General features: G+C 39.8%; 1 protein-coding gene across 7 annotated transcripts in view; it reads right to left on the reverse strand.

Moving 5' to 3' along the window:
* The window catches only part of LOC133269415 (neurabin-1-like), a 41283-nt gene extending 19974 nt beyond the window's left edge, over nt 1–21309 (reverse strand). For 5 of the 7 annotated variants that reach the window (XM_061453701.1, XM_061453681.1, XM_061453691.1 and 2 more), the window contains exons 1-9: nt 20741–20887; nt 18376–20229; nt 6221–6353; nt 5650–5770; nt 5029–5133; nt 4726–4846; nt 4124–4267; nt 2310–2363; nt 343–572 (exon numbers count right to left, since the gene is read on the reverse strand). In XM_061453701.1, the coding sequence (XP_061309685.1) occupies nt 343–572; nt 2310–2363; nt 4124–4267; nt 4726–4846; nt 5029–5133; nt 5650–5770; nt 6221–6353; nt 18376–19983 (2516 nt within the window). In that variant the 5' untranslated portion in view covers nt 19984–20229; nt 20741–20887. Of the gene's footprint in view, nt 1–342; nt 573–2309; nt 2364–4123; nt 4268–4725; nt 4847–5028; nt 5134–5649; nt 5771–6220; nt 6354–18375; nt 20230–20740; nt 20888–20940; nt 21111–21139 lie in introns of those variants that run through there. The other 2 variants (XM_061453670.1, XM_061453659.1) reach the window with 2 other exon arrangements.
* Nucleotides 21310–22207: the final 898 nt, after the last annotated feature.

Genomic DNA, 22207 nt, shown 5'->3' on the forward strand with positions numbered 1-22207 from the left:
GCCAAGTACCTCATACCAGATTTCAAGTAGTCCTTCCAAAAGTATAGATGCATTACAGTTTCTCAACTATGTTGTTTTAAAAATTGTTATTGAAATAGTAAATCATTTTTCCTAAGCCTAGAATCAAAAGCAGCAGCAAAATTTTTGAAGAACCTTTCCAGAAGCTGGTGACTTAAGGTATGTAAGAATTCAGCATCTATAGCCCACTGCTTCCCTAACCTCTGAGAAAATACAAAGAAAATATGTTAAGCAAATCCTAACCCCAGGTATTACTGTCAATTTTCCCCATAATATACAAATCACACAAGCAAGAAACAAAACCTGGGATATTGAGGTACTCACTTTTGTTGATAATCTTTAAGCAGTTTCTTGGCCTTGCTGTATTTCTTTTCAAGGGCATCACATTGTTCTTGAGTTTCTTTAAGATGCTCGTTTACTGTTTTGCATAAACTCTGTGCCTCTAACCAGTAGGTCTCTAACTTTTTAATTTTCTCTTTGCTTTCATCTAAGTTTTGCTGAAGTTGGGCTCGACTCAGTTTCCATTCATTTTTTTCGGCTTCAACAATTTTTAACTGAAAAAATTGATACTTAAGGAATTAATCTAAACTAAAAGATGAAATAAAACCCAGTTGTTTATACATATTCAAGTAGAGAATAGCTAGTAACCATTAAATACTTATCAGTAATATTAAAACAAGATACTGAACTTTTAAAGAACTCTTATCAACTCTTCCAACTGTTGCTAATCCAACTGAGTTTAGAACTCAAACCCAAGAGTTTTTTACTGCTTATTAGTATTGCCTCCTTTTAAAGAGATAAAATGAATAAGACCTTTATTGTTAGCTTTGTATTGACTTATTCAAGACCTCAATACCTCTTTCTGCCTCTGGAGAGGCCTATTTTGGTTACCTGGGAACTGGAGATACAGGATCTTAACCTGTATAAGACAAACTCCCTGTCCTACTAAACTGTTGCCCACAGTTTTTTGAACAAAACTAATGAGGCCAGATGATCTTCCCTGGTACTCTTCAAGACACAGGTCTTCCACATCAAACATTACCATAACAAAAGAAAGGGATGGAGTCCCTTCAGCTTGACAGCAGCCACATTATAAGGGAATGGTAACATGTGAAGTTCTCCAGGCCTTGGAGTGAGCAGACAGGGTATCACTTAGTATGTCCACGCCTCCTTTGGGGATACCATTTACAGAGGAAATCACTTCTTTTGAGGCCAGTTAAGATCACTGCTGGTGTAACAGAGATCTTGAAAGGACCAAGAATTTCTTGAATAAAAAATGGCAGAGTGAGTTGTACTAACACTAACATTTTAAATGTTTTTTAATAATCCAGATGGGCTGAATTTCAAGAATACTGCAAGGACAAGGAGCACTGTCAGAAATCAAAATCAGAACTATCATAAGAACACAAAGAAGTTTTGCTTGCCTGCCTCTCTACACTTGGAGCTCTGAACATTTGCAGAGTGCAAGAAAACCCCCAATAGATACTATTATTCAAAATCATCACAATCTGCAGCATATTCCCTCCCCACTTGCTACCTGACCCCAGCCATGTGCTGCAACTTCTCCTAGGGTGTACATATCCCAGCAAGGCAACACTGAAGGGCAATGGAATAAAAGCATCAGCTCACCTACAACAGATATTTCCAGAAAAAAGGCACAGATCTCCATCAGTGGAAAAAGCAGCAAAAAGAACAATAAACCCTTTCCCAGAGAAAACTGAAATGTTGAACCAACCCTCACAAAGGGGGTGGGGGGGAATAAAGCCAAAAAAGCTGGAAAAGGCTCTCTTCCCAGAGCATATCAGAAATTTGAGAAGGGAAAAAAGGGAAACAAGGTAACTTTCTGGTAACAGAAAGTTGGCCACGAACCATTGTCTGTTAAGTGCTAAGTCTATACTAAATAAGACAAGTTCTATCCACTGAAAGCATGCTTGCATTTGTTTGGAAGCTTGTTTCATACAGTACTCCATTATATTCCGTTCTACTCTAAGCAGTAATGCTTAGATGCTCTAGCTTATAACAGCACAGGGGAGATTTTGAGGTTGGGCGATTTTTGATGTGGGGTTTTTTTTCATGGTGTTGTTGGGTTTTATTTTCAATTTGAGCACAGCTTTTCAGTTTAGAAATGCCTGTCTAGCGTAACACGCAGTACATATAGCCCGAGGCTTAAACAGATTGCTGCCTTCTGCATTCAGCCTATTCTTGGTAAAGTTTGTAAGTTGAAATAAGAAAACCCAAACCAACCAACACCCTCTACCCCCTCCCAATAATAACATTCTCTGAAAACTTACTCTCTCCTTCAGCTGATTCACTTCAGCTATTGTTACTGCATGTTTCAACTGTAGCTGAAAAACAAACAAACAAACAAACAAATCATATGGACGCACACAAAATGGCATTTGAAATATTAGTTTTAATTATTTGTCCACGATTCCCTTATGCTACAATAAAAATGGTTTGAGGAAGAACGTCAACTTATTTTGTCAATTACAGAACCTGTCATGAGCTTTTATTAAAAAGTTGAACTCAAATTAAAACCAAAAAGTTCCATGGTGTATTCTGTTTGCTAAAAAAATCAATTCATGACCACCTATAGCTAAAAATCTTATATTGCTGTACAGACATTAAGTGGATAGGTTAATATAATATTTTAATGTGCCAAGACAATGAAAAGGCAGCAATGGGCTCATGATGACAACCAGTACACAGAATCAAGTAAAACTTTACCAGTACTAAGTATTTTTACTTATCAGCACTTACAAATAAACATGATGGCTTTGTTCTAAAATTAAGCCTTGTATTTTACACCACAAATCTTTATAGGATTATTCAAAATAAAGGCTACACCTAAGCCAAATGTAAAGATTATCCTTAACATGTCTTAAGAAAACCGTGCAAGTGCAAAAGAACATTTTTTTTGTCAACTATTAGTTAATTCTTATATCTCCCTTTCCACCTGTAACCCTGGGGGGGGGGGAGGGGGGGGTTTGTTTGGCTGGTTTTTGTGTTTCTGGTTTGTGGGGTTTTTTTGTTGTTGTTTTGTGACAAAGCATAGTGCATCAAACATACACTAAAACAAATGAATCCATGACTAGCCTTCATTTAGATTGTTAATAACAGCACAGTAACGATTCTAGCTGAGAATTTAATTGTATCGCAAGTAAATATAGCAATTATGAAAAGATGCTGTAGCCTGCTGCTATGCTTCCTAACCTATGAAAACTGTAAATGTTCTCTAGTGATCATTAGGCTGAAATGTCCCAGTACACCATAACCCAAATACACCATAAAAAAACCCATGAGCATGACGTGCCCATGGGCATGACGTGCTGTGGTATGGAATACCTCTTTGGTCAGTTTGGGTCAGGTGTCCTGTCTCTGCTTCCTCCTGGCTTCCCCTCCCCCCTGGCAGAGCATGAGGCTCACAAAGTCCTTGGCCAAACCAAAACATGGCTATCAGCTCTGTTCCCAGGCCGAAAGCCAAAACACAGCACTGCATCAGCTACCAAGAAGGAGAAAAATGACTGCTACGGCTGAACCCAGGACAAGCCATCACCTGAAAAAACCCTCACATCTACAGAATAAAGTGCAGACCTCAGGGACTACACAAAGAGATCAGATGTATATTTCTTGTCTTCCTAAACAGCATCTAACAATCACTCAAGATCATTCAGAATGGACATATCTGCCCCACCATGCTCCCCCCATAGTTAAAGCCATTCTACTATGCAGCAAATAAATACAAAGTCCAATGAGCCAAAGAAGAAGTAAGAGAAGCATCATACCTATATAATGCAATGTTCAGACATCACAACAAGGAAGGAAGTGATGTTAGGTTCTACTGCTTGTTTTCAAGGGCGTTTTTAAATTTCATTTAAATCAAATGATCATTTAAGATAATATAAATACGTACAGCAAAGCAGAGATCAGAAAATTGCAGAAGACCTACATTTCATGGGACATTTACCAGAAATTTATGGCAATGTTGGGAAAACAAGCCCAAAAGCACAATGAGGGGGACATGTAGGAGATTATATGCAAATTTTACAAGGTTCAGATGCATCCCGATCCATCACACAAAATATTTAAGAAATTGCCACCACACCTCTTTAAATTTAAGAAGAGACTGTGCTGAATCCATATCCAGTGGTAAACCAATATCTTCATTGTCAGGAAGATCAAAAACTTCTACAGATTTTCCACGTAAATGGGACTCATATGTATCGTCATCATCATCATAGTCATCATCCTGGCAAAATGGGAAAATCGTAACACACACACACACACACACACACACTTTGCATTATGGTAGCAGCAATAACAAAATCACAGGAAATCCAATCAGTTGCAGAATTTTTCTCAACTCATTACTATTCCTTTTTAGTTTCTTACACCTAGGATAAGCTTTGAAGATGACTTGCAAACACCTTCATCAATGTTCCACAAAAGAGAGCTGAGTAAGCCACACACGAAGCAGTCATACACAGCTGATACTTCAAAATACCTTTTGGATTGTTGATACATTGGAAAGATAGCAAGTAGTGAAAATCATGTGCCTTGTAATAATAATGTATGAATTTTGTAATTTGTGGTTTCAACAAATTGCTTGTTTTATCTTTTGGGGTTTTCTTGCTTCCATTTTCCGAGGTTATTGCATGTAATGCTAATGTACTTTTTAAAAATATGTAGGTATGCATGATATTTTACCTGCTCTGTATCATCATGAACATAGTGCTGCTCATACAGACATCTCTCCTGCTCTAAGGTCTCACTAATGAGGCGTGCTACTTCACTCTGAGTTCCTGGCTTCTCTCTGCCAATCAGAAACCTGCAGAAGACAAATAAAATATTGCAGCAAAAAGCTTAAGATATGCATAAGAAATCAGTTTGCCTTACTGTTGCCTTCAATAATGTCTTTGTAAAACTTTCAGATTACAGTTTTGTACTCTCCATTAATGAAAAATGAAAAATGACAAAATCAAAGTAATCTTTCATACAAAACATACGTACCTCACCGTGCCTTTGGTGTTTTTCAGTACAGTGGCTGCAAAAAACTGAGTCACTCCTACTAGACTTATGCCATCAACCTCAACAATCTGATCATTTACTTGAATTCTGCAAAATAAAATATTAGCTGTCAGTTCAACAAAAATATTTTGGCTTAACAATTTTTTGACAAGTTTCACTGAAAACTCACTAGTATATATAATGAGAAATGACAAGTCGCAAAAACTTAACTGCTTAAAAACAATCTCTTGATCCTCAGCTTCTGTGCAGATCACAAATTAAAATTCAAACACTATTTGGCTTTCTATTTTTTCTACTATTTACACAGTGATTGGTGATTTGGAGCATCAACATAATTTTGTGACACTTTTGCACATGGGCACATTCTAAGTTGTTCTTATACATGCTGTAAGCAGGCCTATGCTTATTTTGCAAAAATATTCCCTATCAAATAAAACCCGTTTTAAAAAAAAAACCTATGACATAAAGCAGGAATGCAATATTTATTCAGTTACACTCAGCTTTTATACATACATTCAACAGTATTTAGCATTATCCAATGAAAATAACTGTGCTCAGTTAAAAAAGTTGCAAAAAGCAAAATCAATTCAATTTAAAACTCACCGTCCATCTCTCTGAGCAGCTCCACCATCTGTTATTGTTTTTACAAAAATACCTAGTTTTTCCAGTCCCTGATCAGCACCAACTCCCATTCCAATAATACTGATGCCCAGACCACTGTCACCTAAGGGATTAAAAAAATCTAGTATTAGCCATGTAACACAAGAAGCAGTGAGCTGCTTCAACGTGTTCAAAGTCCGTCCTCACAAAAGATATGAAAATTCACTTAAAAAAAGACATTTCCAATCTAAATGCCACTTGAAGCCTTTTTGTTCTGTAGTTACAACTGCCTATTAGATTCAGAGCTTCATGAGAGAGCAGGATCTATGAATTGTATATATTTAGTGCAGATCTGTCACTCAATAATGCAGCCTTCCTAACTTCAATTAAATATGACAGTTTGCACTTAGTAGATGCCTGTTCAGTTAATGTTGACTAAATTCTACACAATTAGCCACAAATGAAAGCCTGAACACAAATTCAAGACCTAAATTCAGGGAAAACAGAATTTAAAACTGTTTTTATCTTTTGTGCGCACAGTATCTCTTGCAAATGTTCAAGGTTTGATCTGCACCTTTTTCAATTTCCACAGGAAACACTTCCATTTTTTCCACTCTTTTCTCAAGTTCATACTCAGCTGAGGCTGCCACAGGGTCAACTTCTTCATTACGTCTATCATAGTCTTCATTTGAGTAAGTACTGAAAACCTAAGAAAGGTAATAAAACTGGTTTTAGTGCTTTCGCATCCCATTCCAAACATGATACAATCAGAAGAAAATCAGTAAGGAAACTGAAGGAGTATTTTTAAAGATCAAATTTTCTAAACAATCGTCAATTTAATAAATATGTAATAAATCCTGCTCCTGTCAAGACAGTTTCCAACTTGCACAGAAGTCACATTTTACATTTCAAAACAAAATGTTAAATACTTTGTGTGTTGCAAATGCACCAAATAGTAAAAAAACAAACAAACAAACAAAAAAAAACATCAGTCAAGGAAATCAGTTACCTCCTCTTTGATATAGTATGACTTTTTTTTTCTAGAACTACATTCCCCCAAATCCTTCTTCCTCTCTTCTTCCCTCCCCCCACACCATCTGCCAATTGCAGTGCTTCATACAGATCCAGTTTTCTGATTTTGCAAGGGAATCATGCAGTTTCCCAGGAAAAGGAAATGCCTTGTTACACACATCACTATTTTTAGGAATCACTCCAGCTGAATTTCTGAATCATTAAAAATACAAGATAAACAACCCAAATTAAGACAGAAATCTAGAAAGGAAGAATGAGTTACTTGCAATGGGTGAATTTTACTTACCAGCATGTTTATTAATTGTATTTAAAGTCATAAGCTAATGAAAAAGAAGAAAAAACACAGAACCCCCAATTTAGCTGAAAATCAAGGTTTATCTGCTTAAGTCACTAAGTGTTTTACTCAACATCACTGTAAGATTAAAACACAGTTATGGACTGCAGCTGCAGCAGCTACCCCCAATCAAGAACATGCAGTGCTAACACAAAGTTGATGTACACTGGCTTACTATGTTTCTGTAATTTTTGCATTTTCCCACTAAAACTACCTGGACAAATAACTGCAACCATGTAAATCAGGCAATTAACATTGTCCCAGTGAATTCACATCTGCTAGTATATGGTGTTAGCATGGCAGGAACCTCAGACATAGGAAAGCAGTTTTTGAAACAGATTACCTAAAAGCACCTAATAGAACTCAGTATTTCCCAGGGGGAACTCACCGCTTCACCTCCAGACTACAGCTGGAGGACAGTTTCACAAACTCTTCACCACATCCTGCAAAACAGCTACTCCACAAACATGGCATGGCCATATAGCAGTCCAGTAAGTAAGCAAGGTTAAATGCACTTGGCTGAAAGGGAAGGAAGAAACCCACTCTTGGAAGCCTTTTGTTTCCCCCAATAAAAGAACCTTCGTGAAAAGTTGTTCTTCCTAAGTCTTGCTTAAAGGCACAGAATCTAATAAAGTCCTTTGGACTATCATACAGACACCAGCGGGAAACAACTGAACACAGAAAGACAAGGGTTGCACTTACAGTACCCATCCTCCTTAAACTTTACAGGAAAATTTGCAAAATAGACAAAGAAAACCATCCAAATGGTCTCAAGTATCTTTCATCTAGCACTGTCAGAAAAAAAGGCAGACAAGTTCTATAATTCATTCCCAAATCAATAAATAGGATATGGAGCAGAAGCATTTCACGAGGCACTATTCTTCCTTTGGAACAAGACCAGCCTGGCTTGGTTCCTTTCCAACCCAACAAAAAAAAAACACACAACACAAAAAAACAACAACAAAAAAAAACAACACACCCCCCCCCCCAAACCAAAACCAAAACATCAAAACATAGTCAAGTTATAAGAAGACAAATTTTAAACTAATAATAAAAAAAAAAAGAAGTTCATGAGTGGACAAATGCTAACCTGTTAATGAGAATATTTGAGTTTTTGAGAACAAATCAAATACTGGGGCATTAAGAAAAAAAAATCAAGTATGCTGATTTGTAAGCACACATATGATCTAATATTAGTAATATGACTGAAATATGAAAGATCACTAACTACCAAACAGCTGAATGAGCAAAATGGGGAGATTGGTAGCAGTTTTTTGGAGACACTGACAGCTTATTTTCCTGACTTTTTACAACTCGGGTCTAACTCACAACACAGAAGATCATGCAAATAGTCACTATCTACTGAAGAATTACATTAGCAAAGGGATGATCAGTTCCTTACACAGGCCTTTCCAAACAGCTGGAAATGTCAGGGAAGCAAAGTTGCATCATTGTATCAGCACTACATAGGCTGCAAGTCCTAGACTGAAAGCACTAAAATATCTCTGGAATTTCTAAAAATTACTGAATATTTTTCCAACTTGGAAGTAATAGCATTGTACTTGCGAGTCTCATGGAATTAGCCCATTTTGACACAAAATTGACTATAGAATCTGAATCCATCTGCCTGGAGAGGATCACAGAATTTAAAACTAGTGGTGGCTTAGATTCCAGTGATGTTTATAATTGTTATTCATAAAATAGCAGCACAAACATATATATATGTAAATGAAGATTACTAGTATTTATACACAATAGCTTTTTAAGACAAACCTATCTGAAATCAATTCTGACTAATCCACTAGGAGAAAGAATTCATGCTTTCCTCTTAAGGTAACAGATGGCAAGTGTGTGAGAAAGTTTAGATAATATTCTTAAAACATAACCTCACAATTAAGACAAGATAGACCCATTTCAAAACAGTAAGACACTCCCCCCCCCCATCTTCAGAAAAATAATTTTGAGGAAAAATATGAATTTACAAAAAATAGAGGAAAAACTTATATATAACCAGAAGCCAAGCATTGCAATTACAAGAAAAGCAAGAGCACACTAAGAAAACTATGGCCAGAGTCAAGGGCAAAACACAAATTTTTATTGTGTACTTGTGGAAACACATGATACTCATCTTTTATAAGATGGAAACAGTAAAATTGTTGATACTAATACAGAAAACACAGAACTTCTCAGCAAGTTGTTCCTTCCAAGTAGCAAAACTAACACTAAACACAGTTAAAATGTGGATAATAACACAAGTTACAGAGACTGGAAGATTGATGAGAAAGCTAAACACAGTTCATCCCTGCGCTGTGTCTGACAGGGTTTAGTCACTGAATGCATTAGGGACAAAAGAAATTCTAATCTTACTATTTAGAAGCTATTACTAGCCAGAGAATATAAAATTATTAGAGTGCAAGTGATATTTTTAAAAGTTGCTTTAGCAAACACAAGTTATCGTCTCAACACAGGAGAAACCAGACGAATTTTATTGTGGCAACCGGGTGAATTTTACAAGCCTTTTACTATAACTTGCTACATACCCTGATTAGAAGGTTATATATATATAGGAGGTTATATATCCAGAAGGTTAACCTAACATTAATAACTTCTGGATCCTGTCAAGGTAATAAGCGATGAAAACCCTGTTATCTGAGGAGAAGGGGGGGGAGGGAATAAAACTCTTTTACACTCAAGACCTCTTTTCTTCAGAATGAATAAAAATAACTTCAATCAAAAAAGTTCTGAAAGAGGGCTGAATTTTTAAGGGTTATCTGCCTTAAATTGCTAAGATACATAACCATAATTTTTCAAATATATACTTAGTACTTGCACAGTAGATATATTTATTTGGAGACAGAACAAACTGCATTTCTCATACCAGGAAAAATAATAACTTCTTGAATTCAAAACTCAGTTTGTATCTTTCTATGAAGATGCTAATACCAAGGTAAGCACTCAAGAAAACCCCCACAAAATCCCAACACAGCCTGTCTAAAAGACCCTACCACTCAGCTCCTGCTACCATACACAACTACAAATCTCCATTATATCATCCTACTGCTATCGCAAAAAACAGAATTATCACAGAAGAACAAGAACGACTTCACTTAATTCAAACCCTTAGCAGCACTTAAAAAGAAAAAGCTCTACTTAAGAACTACGTTAGTTTTAGCAGAATGTTAATCTTGTTAGAGGGTTAACACTAGTTTACCACGTGTTTGCATGAAATTGCTACTGAGCCATAAAATACAGCCCAAAGACCTCCACTCCCATATTAATTTCTAGCAGATAGATTAGTTGGTGCATGATCAAAAGCAGAACACTACAAAAGTAATTAAGCTTACGTATGAAGAAGCCAGTGACTGTGCAGAAAGGCTCCCAGCTAACTGGAACGGGAGCAATGTCAACATTTCTTTAATGTTCTCAAGTCATATGGCAGTGTTTGCTGGAAAGCCTCACAGCACCTGTGCAGGCAGTTAAAGTAACACTTCACAGCTGAGAGAGGCACTTGAGTGTAACTGACACCTGCACACCACACCTTGCAATGACTACACCAGTTGGTTCACATTTCTTCTGAAACCCTATTCTTACTTTTAACATAAGAATTCACTGACACTCAGTAAAGCCAAGCATTCAAAACACAAGTGGTTGCCTCAGGTAATATTATCTATTAGCGAACAGTTTCATGTTTCCACATTGATATGTCTGGCAAAGTGTGAAGTGCCCAGGCAAATACAAATAATCATTTGAAACAGTAGCACTGAAGTAGGACTGAAGTATATAATGTACACTTTACTTTTACAATCTCCCTCTTCAGTTAAAGTAGACATCTTATTACTGCTACCCACTCTTCCCTCTGTTTCTGAAAGCTACATGGTTAGTATTTCATTACCACTACTTGTTCTATTTTAAGTGGAAAGTAACTATATCTGATTTTAGTCAACTCCTGCTATCAAATCCTTTAACCAGCAAACAGAAATATTTTGCTTAAAAGAAAAATAAATAAAAACAAACAAAAAAAAAACAACAAACCCACACTTTGACTCTTCTTCAAAGAGTATTCAGAATGGTTAGTAACTGTTAAACAGCTTAACATTATAAGCCATTACACTCAATGTAGCATGTTCTGTTACCAAACAGGTGGAGAGGCAGGTTGCACACACTTGCACGCTTACCTTGTAGCTCTGCATGACAATCAAAACCACCAACCATGTCAGTTTATAAAAAGACAACCTTGCTTCAGATCTACCATACAGACAATTTAATCCTAAATTAAACATGATTTTACCAGTATTACTATTCTCCACTTAATTCTCAATAAACCCAGTAAAATATATTCTCTAGTTCTGCATTTCACTGCAGTAGCAAAGGCACTGGAGTTAGCAAGAAAAACAACGTAACTGTTTCAGTCGGGTTATGCTACCTACTCCAAAAGGAGAAACACTCTCAGATACTCTGTTTTTAAATCCCAGTAAAAGAAATACTGAAGACAGAGAAAAGCATCCATGAAGATTCAGTGCATTGATTTATTTTTTTTCTTTTTCAAACATTCAGAGCAGGCATTAAGAGATGATCCACATTCTCCCTGTGTGGAAACAGAGCTCTGCTGTAACCTGGCTGTACTCCACCACCATCTCAGATGAGGTGTCGTTGCTCTCTGACAGAGGGAATGAAAAACTCCAAATAAATAGGATATGACCAGAAGAGACAAAAACTACTCACAATACCACCTGAAGGGGGGCACCCAAAAAAAATCTTAGCTTCTGAAAGGCTTTGTATATAAAGAAAGTGATTCCGTTATGAGCATCCACAAGCCTCACGGGTATCTTGTTACCACCAGTTTAAGCTTGACTATCAAGAAGAATTAGATACATGTGTTAATTTACTTTTCACCAAAACAATAATCTTGACTTGACCAAATCTGAATAGCAAGAAAATTGGTAAGAGCAACTTCAAAAGAATAACAGTGAACATAGAAATAGCCTACCTGTTTTCTAAAGCCCAGAAGATGAAACAACAACAAAATAACCCTGCCATACCTGAATTAACTAATCGCTAGTAACACTGTCACTAGCAATGATGAATGCCCTGGGTCTGACAAGGAAGATCATGAAAAGGAGGCAAACTGGAAGGTGATGGTGGTAAATGATTGAGAAATACATGTAAAGAATTTGCATGTTTCCTTTTGGAGTAATACTTCATTAATCAATAAAAATGTAAGCACCCTGCAAAAAAATCTGCTACACTGCACCTTCATGATCTCAAGATTACAAAATGTCTAGTCAGATAACAGAGGCACACTTTTTACTGATGTCCTCCCAAGTGTTCACCTTCTCTGTTACGTTAGAATTATATGAAAAGGGATAATGTTTTTTTTTCTGCCAAAAGGTAAACTACAAACAAGTTTCAGCTACTCCCGGTTCATTCTTTATCGGTCTAGGTTAAGTATTCTCAGCTTCTAATAATGACAATCCTAACCAAAAAGATGCTGAGTATTTCAGAGCTTAACAGCTGAGATAATGAACGTGTCTCCTGCAAAACTGCTTCTCTTTGCTGACCTTCATCACCTCCTCAGCATTTCTTCAGACTACATCTCCCATGAAACCCTCAACTGCCTCCTGTTCACCACCTTTCCTCCCTCTTCTTCTCCACAGCTATTCTCAAAGCAAAACAGGGCACAGGCTGGACATGTATGGTCACCAGCTAACATTAAGTAAAAAAAGAACAAGTAACTTAAATTAATCTGCAGCCTTGCCATCAGCAAAGGCACAATCTGCAACTTTGATACAAGTGCTACTTTTTCCCAAACCAAGCAGTATTTTTAAAATAACTTTAAGAACATCTCTCTCTTCCCGTCAAATCTGGGTGAAACTGCTAGGAGTTTAGAAGCTAGAGAGTCTGAAAAAGGAGTGAGGACAGACAGCTGATGATAACCTGTCATGCTTACTGCCACTTCATCTGACATCCATAACCTCGGTGTTCTCTTTCTTGTCTGTACTTCTGTAGCACCATCAGGTACATCAAACAGGGCAGCTAGGATGTCGTATAACCACATCCAGGGAATAATTCAGTTAGAAATACATTGAGATATTAATGTAAAGAGTTAATCTGCTCCAGCAGTGAGGCAAGATATAAAAAGATAGTCTTTGCTTTTCCTGTTCTGGTTTAGATTTCTGCTCTACAGCCCTATACCCTGGACTCTCATCCAAAGATTCTTGAAATGCCAAATCAATCTACTATTGTGAATGTTACATATCAAACATTTCCTAAAAAATCAAAACAGAAAACATAGGATTAGAAAAAAAAAAAAAATTCCAAAGAAAGCTTGAGTTGAAAGTGCTTCTTTCTGGGGAGATGAACAAAGGTCATGGAATCAAAACATAAAGACATCAGAAATACTTGATATAGAACTTTCTAAAGCCAGATAAATCTACACACAGAATTAAATGCATTTAAGATTAATAAACATTTAACTTCTTAACTGAAGTAAGAGTTTAAAGGTTATCTTTCAAGACCAAAAAACCAACACAATAAAACCCAACTAAGAAAATTTTCACAAGTGTGTGAATATTTCTCCAGTTAATATCCATGTTTGTTTCTTACTGTTAAGTTTAGCCACCAGGAAATGCCATACTCTTAGATGCAAACAGAACACATCAGGGTTACTTTTTGTGAAAAGTCACTGAAAAATACCGTGAAGAGTTTAAGTTTGAGATAAAAATATGAAGAAAAAATTTGATGTAAAGTCACAAACGTTGTAATATTGATGCAAAGGATAAACAGAGCTTCAAAACAATTAAAATCTGAGTTGCAACACACAAATTGTCATTGCAAAAGATCCCAAAGCACAATTAAAATACACTATTTGTGTCAAGAAAAAAAAGGCAAATTACTTCACTTCCCACCTACAAATCAGTTCTGTTAAAATCTACTCTCAATTCAAATCTGTTTTTCTAAAACAACCTACATCCATGTCACATACTTGTTCCTTACAATACAGAAGTATCTTACCGAAGTGCTTGACCAGTGGCCAACAAATAATGGACCATTTACACAGTCAACAATTCTCTAATTACTGAAGAAACTGCAGGGTTTTGGTATCTTCTACTAGGTTTAGTGTATTTTGTATCTTTTTCTGTTTATGATGTCATAAGCATAGAAGTTACAGTTCAAAAATCAGAGGATGTATTAAGCTGAAGCACTACTCTGCAATTTTAACAGTGTTCAGGAGACTACACATTGACGCAGAAAAACTGCATCTACTAGAAGTGGTAAGCATTTACAGATAATGCTGTTATACAGGAAATCTAATTCAAGTTATCTTCATTTACTGCTTCATTAACATCCACAGTAAGCAGTTCTGTACTAAAAAGATTAAAGAGAATGCCAGCCTGAACAAGATTACTGTTTGTGCCCCAGCTATACATAAAACAGCTCTATTCCAATGCAAGACAAATGGCAATTTTATGAAGGATTTCCATGTTCTCCCAGAAGCAGCTGATACTTGGCTGGTTAGAACAACACACAAGCTATGAAACCGCTTTCAGTTTCCTTATTGAAGAAGTAAGTTTGAGCATCTGCTTAACTGTGACAAATATAAAAGTAAGGCCTTTATGAAGGTTTGATTTCTTGGGTTGGTTTTCTTTTTTAAACTGTGCTCTTGAGTTAGCAATTTTAAAGTATTATTCACAAAGAGCTGGGAATTGACACTCCCATGTAACATAAACTGGATAGCACTTCCAATTAAAAAGAATTATGGAAGCAAATACCGCTTGTACTATCTTTTCAGTTTACCTGAGCTACAGGATTTCTATGGACCATAAATCATTGCAAGAGTTAGTCACAGTGCTATTAAAGGTTTCCAGGACAAAGTTTGACACGGTCAGAGGTAAAAACATCTCAAGAAGTCAATTTGGAAATAAGCATTTGTTTTCCCAACGGAATGTTTCAAAATTACAAATGCCAAACAGCACTCAGTCATTACATTTATGTTAATTAAAGCTTTCCAAGGTAATTATATAACTGAAAGCAAGTTTAAACTCTACATTACAAAAGCAGAGTGAAATATAAAGGGATGATAGCACAGTTACCTATTATTTGCTCTGTCTGTAATGCTGATTGTTTACATAGTTTATTCAGAAAACTTCAAGACAAAGACAAGTTCAGTTCCTTTGCAAATACCTTGGACAGCTGAGTGTGATCTACATTCCTTACTGGCCTCATATGTGGCAACAAGAGACTATAAATAGCTCATGTACCATAACACAAACCCAGTCAGTGAAGTTCTGCTAATAACTGTGCAGTATCACTCTCTTTACTGCTGTAGAAAAAACAAGCAACCAAGGCATGTTCCTTAAGGTCTACAGAGATCAAACAGCAGTAGGACTTAAGAGTCAGGTCACCTGCAACAAATAAGAAATCTTCCCACATGTAATTTATCACCAGCTTCTACAGAATTGAAATTTTTATGTTAAGAAGTCTCATCTATGCTTATTTTCAAAGGCACAGGGCAAAACAAAGCAATGGAGTAGTTGTGTAATTCTGTCCCATCTTTCCTGAAATTATCAAATTATATTATTAAACCCTGCTACAGATGTCAATAATTATGGATCTCTAGCATGGGTCAGAAGTAGTGCTAACATTGTTAGCTACCACACACATCCCCTGGGACCTTCAGAGTCTCCTTCTTTCACTCAAAAAGCCTTGACAATTTTACAACTGACTAGAAACTTCCAAAACAGAGATATTGATCAAGTTCTCTTTGTTGCTGCAGCATAAATACTCTTTTTAGGGTGCCCATGTATAAGTTATATCCATTGCCTACATACATATCCAACTTCTCTTTTGGGTATATCAAGTACAATGGTCAGAGCTCCATCACTGCAGAACCCTGATGATCTGAGAACGTGCTTTTTCTTGCCCAAACACCTTCTGAATGTTTTGAATTCTCCAGCTCTATCAGACACCTGCTAAACAGCAACAGCGAAAGACAGAGATGGTTTCTTCATAATCACTAGAGAGGTGCAGAAGGAAAGCAGCAAGAATGCCAAGGCCAAGCTGGCCTCTCTCAGGAGTGTCAAAGGACTAAAATCACAGACTGTCTCCTCTGGTGGCTCCAAACGTGTGAAATGGCACTCACATTTCAGTCAAACTTCTTAGTCTAAATAATGCTGAAAACAAAAAGAAGCTACTAAAATAAATCTTGAACCAGGAACAATCTGTTGCTATGACACAGGATTTTCTTTTTTTTTTCCCCTCTTTGAATTGAAGATAACCTAAAATCTATGCATAAAGTCAAATAAGAGAGATTTCCTTTTGGGAGGTGAAAGTGGGATTTCCTACAAACTTACTGAGATATTAAAGGTACATTACTAAAAAACATTTGGGGGAAGTAGAAAAAAAGAGTTGGAGAATTCTTTATTTTAGAGAGTACAAAAGCTGAAAACCATATACCAGGACTCATTCCCACTAAGTATCATAGAAAATATGAAACAAAAATGCAGATAAGGGGAAAGAAATCATTACTTAGTCATGAGGAACAAAGGGGAAAAAGCTATTGAAAATGACATACAGAAATAGATCCCTATACTAAGTACAGGGAAGATACAGTCAAGTTTCACTGAAAAGGAATAAAGGAACGCAATTATCACAAGCTTCAATTTTAGGGCCTTAAAAAGAAAGTTCACTGACCATACTGCTATAAAGTACAGTGTATTCTGCCAATCCAAGTGTGGCACTATGGCAAGAACTATGTTATTTTTAATGGAAAACTATGTTATTTTTAATGGAACAGTTGATACCAACCATTCATCTCTCGGTTGTGGAATTGATAATCTGGTACGGGTTGGTCCCTGTGGCTTTCAGAGAAGCATCTGTAATTGGACAGTGCTAGTTTTCAAAAAAACTCGAGTTTTATCTACACAAGAACTCCCAACACAGTTGGCACAGAGATTTCTGTTAGTGCTTTCAAATAAATCTGACATAGACATAACAGAGAAGGAAGGAAAAGTCTGTTATAGCCAGTAGAATTTCAGCAATAATCAGTAAAACCCTGCCTACAGCAAGCAGGGTCAATGAACATTCACTTACAGTAGACTACATGGCACTTTCCTCAGATACTCAGTGCACAAATGCAAGGGGAAATGGACTGATGTCCCTCAGGCTATCCCACAGCCCTCATCAGACTCATTATGCAGTTTCCAACAGAGGCACTCTCCCCTTCAGTGCTCCAGGTCACCACTAAAGCAGCATCAACTATAAGAAAGCCATATAAAGTCAGCCTGTCTATGGAGAGACTATCAAAAACCCACATGCAACAAAACTCTCATTTTGACACACCCAACCCATTTTCTGAGGTACAGCACTGGCATGTGTTAGCAAACTGGGAAATCACAGCTCTCCACTGCAGGAAGTAGAGGAGTCAACAGAATTTTTACATCCCTCTGATCATTAAAAGCAAGCCCTGACTCTATAAGAACAAAGTGTAAAAATTGTTTATTAAAGATGACATTTTTCATTCACATAATAGTAGAAGAATTATACTTCTGGACTGTTTCCCATTCCATCCTGCTCCACATCTCCCAATTCTCCTCCCAAACTTCAAGAGGGACTAGAATAACTGAAGTCTGCAACAAGACTGTGGGTAAATATGGTCTGAGTTGTGGACTGACTTATTTTATAGGTATTTTTGATCTTTTTGTTAGCACTGTAACTTACACTACTCCTCATTATCTGGTTTGCCCTTTTTATAACTTCTTTGCCCTTGTAATTTCTGCAACTTCCTAACTCCAAAATGCTAGTGGTAACACTCCTAAAGCTTGCTCACCAAGCCAGGATAAAAAACCCCCAACAACATATATATGGTTATTATTAGAAAGAATTCCAAAAGCTTAAATAACAGGAATTAGATGTGATATTTTCTCACAGTTAATTCTGACAAGTCTGAACTTGAATCTGAAGGTTTGCTATGGGGGTTTTGCTGTTTTGTTTGGGTTTTAAAATTTTTGTACAAAAAGTAAAACTGACAAAATCCTTCCTATGCAATGCCTCCATTTTAAACAAATTAAGGCACGTATTAAAGGTCATGTTTTTGTATCTATCCCTAAAAGTTTAGCATTCCTGAAAACATCAAGTAAAATCTCATGTTTCGCTACACTACCTTGTGAAGATGCTGTGATTCAGAAATCACTTGTGACTAATTCATGAATATTCTGAGCAAGATAAGTTATTTTTGAATAAAAGCCATAAACTTTTAAAGGGTTTTTAGAGCTTTGCAAAAAGAACACCAAAAAAATGTATTCCCTGGGTCATTCTGACTGCAAAATTATGATGAAAAAATATAGAGAAAATTCAGATATACTTACCCTGATGGGAGCTGTTGAGAACTTGACTTTTCGGTCTGGCTGAGGATCTTCCTCTTCAGAAAGTCCAGGAAACTCCTCATACTCACTGTCATACATACACTCCTCCTCCTCTCCCTCCAAACTTTCTCTGCCTTCAGGCCCTTGGTTTTCTGACTCAGTGTCCCTGTCATCATCAAAAGCCACATTCTCTATTCCAAAAGCACTGAAGTCCTCGCTTTGCTTTTCCAACACTTGTTCCTCTTCTTCAGTACCCCTTTCCTGCTCTAGAACATCTTGAACTCGTGTAACTGAACCATCTCTCACAGACATCCCATCCCCTTCTTCTTCCTGATGGGTCTCACTACCTTCTGTAAACTCTTCTACCACTTCCAAGGAGTAGTTGCTCTTCTTCCCTTCCTGTACTTGACATACAAGCAGCTGATGCTCTTGAACAATGTGATCTTTCTCCAAACCATCTTTTTCATGCCCTGAGGTTTCATCTTGTGTAACCAGCTCTGCACAAGTCCCCTCCATGGGGGAAACCCTGGAGAGAAAACCATCTGATCTCCGCTGAGCTTCCTGACCAGATGCACTGCCCATATCCCACAGGCTTCTCTCAAGTACCAGTTGCTCTCTTTTGTCTTTTCCAAGTGCCTCGCTCAGCTCACCTCTGAGGATCACAGGCACTTTGGTGGGCACAGCCTTCTCCTGACATCCTTCAGCAACAGCAGATGAATCCAAACTGTGGTGACCTCTCAAAGGGTCCTGATTCGGAGGACTAACATTTTTGGAAATTTCCTTGGATTCGTCAGAATCGCTGTCACCCAGAAAGCTTTCCAGCCTTCTAGAAATGGGCCCTGCATTCAGGAATGAGCATTTGGAACCACTACTGGGAGGCTGCTGCTTCAACTCATCATTACCTTGATTTTCAACTTTCTCCAGCGCAACTGGAGGACTTGCTTCTGTATTAAAACCGTGGTCCACCACACTGCTGCAATCAGAAGCTGAACTGCGCCTTTTCTTATCCTCAGTTCTTTCACATTTGCTGGGGGAATATCTGTCCACTGAGCTCCGCTGTTTTATATTTCTCTCAAATAGCTTCCTAGTCTCCGAAAACTTTTCTGCCAGGGCAACTTTGTCCAAGTCTGATTCATCATTGCTACGGATGACCCTGTCAGCAGCAGAAGGCACAGATAATGAATCCACAGGGCTGCTGCAGGGGCTGGTACTCGTATTAAGAAGATTATTTTTCTGGACAATGAGGAAAGATGGGCTACCTGGAGAAGGTCCATACTCTGCTGCTGTGGCCCGGCTGATTAATTTGGTCTCAGCAGGTGGACTGCTTTCACAAGAGGGTGTAGAAGAGCCTCCCATTTGCAGAAACATACTTTTGATCTTGTGCACCCTATTGCCATAAGTGGCAGCTCTGCCTCGACTGTGTGGGTCATTTCCCCCTCCATTGGAAGAGGTGCTCAGCTTCTGATGCAAGCCTGTTTTGTTGGAAGCGTTTTCGGGATTGTTTATGCCATCAAAAGAGCATTTGATAGCATGGAAATCAGATTTATAGGCATTTCGGTGTGGGGAAGCACTTCTTAAAGACCTCTCCCCTTTGCCTTCGGTTTTCATCATTGTCAGAGAGAAAGGTCCCTCGACTCCTCAAGAAGAATGGGAAGGACGGCTCCCAGGCACAAAGCTTCCACCCTCCAACACCAGGCAGAGCAGAAGATCTGAAAAGCAGGTTTTCACTGGGCCGATCTCCCCGCCCGCATTGAAATGGAGCGCAGGGGAGTATACGTGGAGAGAAAGAAATCAAAGCGCGTAAATCACCACATCGGGTATTATCCCCAGCGCGGACCGCGGTATCCGGAAAGCCATCTGCAGAGAGACAGACACTTCGCATTAACGCGGGGCCCCGCCGCTGTGTGACACGAATCCGAACGAAACTCGGGGTGGGAAACGCCGCCCGAGACCTCCCGGCGGGATAAAGCCCATTGTGTCAGCCGGGACGCGCTAACCCGGCGACTCCCGCCCGCCCGGACACCGACCTGGCGCTTCCAGCGGGGGATGCAGCGGCAGGCGCCCCCCCCCCCCCGCCGCTCCCGCCAACAGCCGTCCCGGGCCGGCCGGGCCGAGCTGAGCCAAGCCGGGCCGGGAGGCGGGGGAGGGGGCAGCGCCCGGCCCTTCCTGCCGGCCGGGGGAGGCTGGGCCCGGGCCGGACCCGCCGCACGCACCGCGGCTCAGCGGGGCGGAGGGGCCCTGGCGCCCCGTGCTGCCCGGAAGGGGGGAAGCAGCAAGTTTCGGCCCCAAGTTGGGGCTTCCCCGTGGCGGCGCCTGTGCGCCGGGGGCCTCCGCGGCACCTCGCCCCAAACTTTCCAAGCCAGCCTACCTGGGGGCGGGGGTCCCGCCAGCTCCTTCCCCTCAGCGCTGCCGGCCGCCCAGCGGCCGCGCACACCACGCCATCATTATCCGCCGCCAGCCGCCCTCCTTCCTTCCCTCACTCCCGCCCCGCGCTCCTCACTCCACCTTCCTCCCGCCCGCCCCTCAGCGGTGCCGCTCCAAACCGCCGCGCGCCCGCCCTGCTCTCACGCTGTATCGGCGCCCTCCGCCGCGCTGTGTCACGGGCCCGCCCGCGCGCGCTCCCTCGCTCGCACACAAAGAGAGGGAGCGGCGGGCGCGCCCTGGCTGCGGTCGGCGTGAGGGAACAGAGGGGCTGGGGGCGGCGAGGGAAGCGCCTCCCGCGCTGGGATATACCACGCCGCAGCGGGATGCGGGTTTCGGGTGATACCATGTCGGGGAGGCGGCGCTGCCCTGCCCGGTCATCTCTGGCGGGTCACTCACCGGTCCTGAGGCCGGGTGAAGCGCCGCGGCTGTGACTAGGGACGGTGGCAGGAGCTGAGGCAGCGCGAGCGCTGGGCTGCCAGCGGCGGGGAGCTGCGCGCTATTTTTACAGCCCGCAGGGCAGCGCAGGTTCCAGATCGCGACAGCTGCCGAGGCTCTGACGGTCGGAAGTAACAACAGCGCCAAACAGCCTTTTTTAACCCTCTTCCTTTAAAGAATGCCGTTGTTCTTAACGCCTCCCGAACAGGTAGGTACCAAACCCAAGCGGAGGCACATGGCCGGGGCCGCTGCCTCGGCCTGGGTGGCACTAGGCTGGTGGTACGTCGACATGCCCGCGCAGGCCTATGGGGCGAGCCTGCCGCGTTTCCTCGCACGCTCCCCGGGCTCCCCGAGACTGCGGAAGAGACGCCCGTCATCGGTGGCCTCAGGCAGTGATAACTGCTGTTTTGCAAGCACTGTTGCGTATATCCAGGTCTTTCCTTAGTCCAGATAAAAGCAGTGGCGTCAACCTATTTATCGGTTAAAGGTGGAGTTCGGATGGCTGCCTGGTTTGTAGTGTAGGTGCTTCCACAGGGCATATGTAAAACCCACACAAAGTCATTAGGAGAGCACTGGTAGTTGCCAGTTATTTGGCAACTGTCATTACCAAGTTGTGTAACAATTATTTACAAGTCTAAGTGCTCTTCGAAAACAATTGTTTAATCCTTCATTACTCAAATCAATGGTGAAATACATACGTCCTCTTAGGCATCCCAGCTGACTGACTTAACTGGGAATCACAATGCCCAGACTATTTCACAGCTTGATTCAACATCTATGGTACAGTTTCAAATTGGCCTTAATAAAGATTTTGCAATATAAATATTATTGATACATTTCTTCAAGGCTTTGTTTTTCTAACACAAAGCAAGGGCAAATTTGTTGAGACATTGTTCTGTGTTTTCAGATACCACAGGGACAATGGCATTTCACCAAGACTTGTCACTACAAGTCTTAGGCACACGTGAAAACACCA

Source organism: Pezoporus flaviventris, unplaced genomic scaffold, assembly GCF_033815535.1.
Source record: "Pezoporus flaviventris isolate CSIRO_AGI_PZ_B2104156 unplaced genomic scaffold, CSIRO_AGI_Pfla_v1 ptg000001l, whole genome shotgun sequence".
Classification (NCBI taxonomy): Eukaryota; Metazoa; Chordata; class Aves; order Psittaciformes; family Psittacidae; genus Pezoporus; species Pezoporus flaviventris.